This window comes from Monoraphidium neglectum (genome assembly GCF_000611645.1).
Source record: "Monoraphidium neglectum strain SAG 48.87 unplaced genomic scaffold scaffold05666, whole genome shotgun sequence".
Lineage (NCBI taxonomy): Eukaryota > Viridiplantae > Chlorophyta > Chlorophyceae > Sphaeropleales > Selenastraceae > Monoraphidium > Monoraphidium neglectum.
Genome location: NW_014007964.1, coordinates 1 through 2963, shown reverse-complemented (window position 1 = coordinate 2963; position 2963 = coordinate 1). Strand labels below are relative to the sequence as shown.

The window sequence follows — 2963 nt, the reverse complement described above, 5'->3', positions numbered from 1 at the left end:
ACCCTATCCCCTGCTCATCATCCGGCCCTGAACCCCCAAACCCACCCCGCCCCTGAACCCCAAAACCTAAAACCTGTGGGCTCTCCTAGGCACCTGGTGAAAGACATGATGACAGCTGACGGCTCCGCAGTCATGAGCATCCTCAGCGAAACAAACGCCTTGTTCGACACCGGCGAGGTCCCAAACACAAACGACAGGTGGGGCCAAAAACAGCCACAGGTGAGGCCCAACGACGCGCGCGGCGGTTGGGGGGGCGGAGCATGCCCGGGGAGCAGGCCCCGGCGCCGAGGGGGTCTTGGTTTTGGGGTGGTGCGAGGCACGCGTGCTGCAGCGCCTTCAACCCTCGAGCCGGTGCTCGCCGTTCATCACTTGCACAAAGGGCGCGCGTCCAGGGGAGCCTGGCAGCAGTGCTTGTGAGATGGGGCCTGGGCCGGAGCCCGACACAGGCGCAGCTGCAGAACGGGCTTAGGGTGGGTAGGGGGGCGCCGCCCGCAGGTGGTTTTTTGGTTCTCGGACCTGGCAAGCCACCCTCCCCCAAAGCAATCACCCCAACCCCCTCTGCACCTGGACCCACCCCAGGTTCGAGCACCTCACCTGCTTCGTCGGCGGCATGCTGGTCCTGGGTGAGCGGTCGCGTCGACACCGGGACGCCGCCCGGCGCAAAGCGCAGGCGGCCCTTTGCGGCGCCCTGCCGGTCCCCCGGCAGCGCCTCGCTCGCTGCTTTAAACCGGCGCGCGTCTTGGCAGCTGCCGCGCCCATCAAACCACCCAATTGCGCCGCCTCTCGAATGTAACTCGTCCCTGGCCATGCTGTCCACTGGATTACCATATCCCCTCCCTCCACACACACGCGCACACATGCGTACACACACACACACACACACACACACACACGCATGCATGCACACGCATGCACGCACATGTGCGCACACACGTGCGCATACACACAAACGAGCCCGCACACACACATCACGCACACACAGTCCCCCTCCACACACACACCGGCGCCTGCAGGGAAGCTGCACGGCATCGAGACGGCTGGCCCAAACGACACCGACGATCTCACTCTCGCCATCCAGATTGGCCGCGCGTGCTACGAACTATACCACCAATCCCCCAGCGGCATCGCGCCTGACAGTGTCCGTTTCCGCCTAAAGGCCGGCGGCGACCTGCCCCCGAAGAACCCCTACCCGCCCCCGCCGCCTCCACGCCCGCCGCCGCCGCCGCGACCCCCCGCGCCGCCGCCGCCGCCGCCGAACCCGCCGGGGGTCGGCGGGACGTGGGTGCGGCGCAACGCGTTGCCGGGGGGGTTGGCTCCCGGGCTGCTCAACACCCATCAGCAGCAGCTGCCGCAGGTGCAGCTGGTTGGGCAGCATCTGCAGCTGCCCAACCAGCTGCAGCTGCACCAGCAGTGGCTGCTCCAGCCAGGTCAGCAGCAGCAGCAGCAGCAGCAGCAGCAGCAGCAGCGGCAGCAGCAGCAGCAAACATCGCGACAGCAGCAGCAGCAAGCAGTGCAGCAAGCAGTGCAGCCATCGCCGCGAGGGCGCCGCCAGCGGCGGGGGCGGCAGGCGCGCCCTCTGCCGAGCGGCCAGCCATCGGAGCAGCGAGCGCCTGCGATTGGAGGCCCCGTCGCCGGGGCGCGGGTGCACCCTAATCCGGGGTTGCTGCAGCGGCCGCCTGCAGCGCAGGCGGCGCCGTTGACAGCAGCAGGCTGGTCGGCCCAGCTGCGCGACAGGAATCACCAACAGCAGCACCTGCTGCTGCAGCGGCAGCAGCAGGAGCAGTGGCTGCAGCAGCTGGGGCAGCAGCCGCAGGGGCAGCAGCCGCAGGGGCAGCAGCCGCAGGGGCAGCCGCCGGGGCAGCAGCAGGGACAGCAGCAGCAGCAGCAGCAACAGCAGCACGAGCAGTGGCTTCAGCAGCTGGGGCAGCAGGCGCAGCAGCAGCAGGCGCAGCAGCAGCTAGCGCAGCAGCAGCTAGCGCAGCAGCAGCTAGCGCAGCAGCAGCAGCAACAGCAGGGGCAGCAGCAGCAGCAGCAGCTAGCACAACAGCAGGTAGCACAGCAGCAGCTTGTGCAGCAGCAGCAGCAGCAACAGCAGGTTCAGCAGCAACAGCAGGCGCGGCAGCAGGGGCAGCAGCTGCAGCAGCAGCTTGGTCTGCCCATGGCCATGCCACCGGCAGACCCAGCAGCGGCTGCGCCGTCCGTGACGGCACCCCCATCGAACGGCCAACCTTCCGACCTGGCCCGCTACAAATTCGACGCTTCGCACCCCGGGGCCCACGAGGCCGCGGCCGCTTTTGCATCGATCACTGGACACACAGAGCGGCGGCTCCGTTTGGTCAAGGGTGCGCGGGGGACGGACCGGGGCGCGGGTGCTGGGCGGCGGCTGCTGCGCGCGCTTGCACAAGAGGAGGAGCAGCAGGAGGAGGAGCAGCAGGAAGAGGAGCAGCAAGAGGAGCAGCAGGAGGAGGAGCAGCAGGACGAGGAGCAGCCGGTTCTGGAACAGGACCCCTCAGAGCAGCAAGACGGGGAGGAGGAGCAGGAGGAGCAGGAGGGGCAAGATGGGGAAGCTGACGAGGCAAACTCAGAGGACGAGTTCGGGCCAGACGGGGAGGTGCGCGCTGGCAGGACTCGGGATCAGGGTCCAGGGTTCTTGGGGGCGGGGCGGCCGTGGGTCAAGCAAGCAGACCTTTGTTAGGCGCGCGTCCGCAGTTTGCTGCGAGTCAGCGGCGTGCGGGTGCTGGCTTTGTGGCAGTTGCCTCATGGTGCATAGATGCAACTATTTCTGGCGCTCTGAGGCATGGTGGGTGGTCAGGTGGTCGGACACTTGTGAGGCAGCTTCACAACACACACACACACACACACACACACACACACTGTCATCTGCCCCGCGCACCGCAGGAGGCAGAAGAGGCTCCCCGTCCGCGCCGGCGGCGCCGGCGACGCCCCCGCCCGCCGCGCCCCCC

The 2963-nt window shown here is 68.0% G+C and overlaps 1 protein-coding gene across 1 annotated transcript; it reads left to right on the top strand.

Moving 5' to 3' along the window:
- Positions 1-108: 108 nt before the first annotated feature.
- Positions 109-2695, top strand: MNEG_15782 (alpha-1,2-mannosidase; the record flags this gene model as incomplete). The annotated part of the gene is made up of 3 exons (XM_014035747.1): positions 109-197; positions 580-623; positions 1014-2695. The coding sequence occupies 3 exons, from the start codon at positions 109-111 to the stop codon at positions 2693-2695; spliced, it is 1815 nt and encodes a 604-aa protein (XP_013891201.1).
- Between the last annotated feature and the right edge of the window lie 268 nt (positions 2696-2963).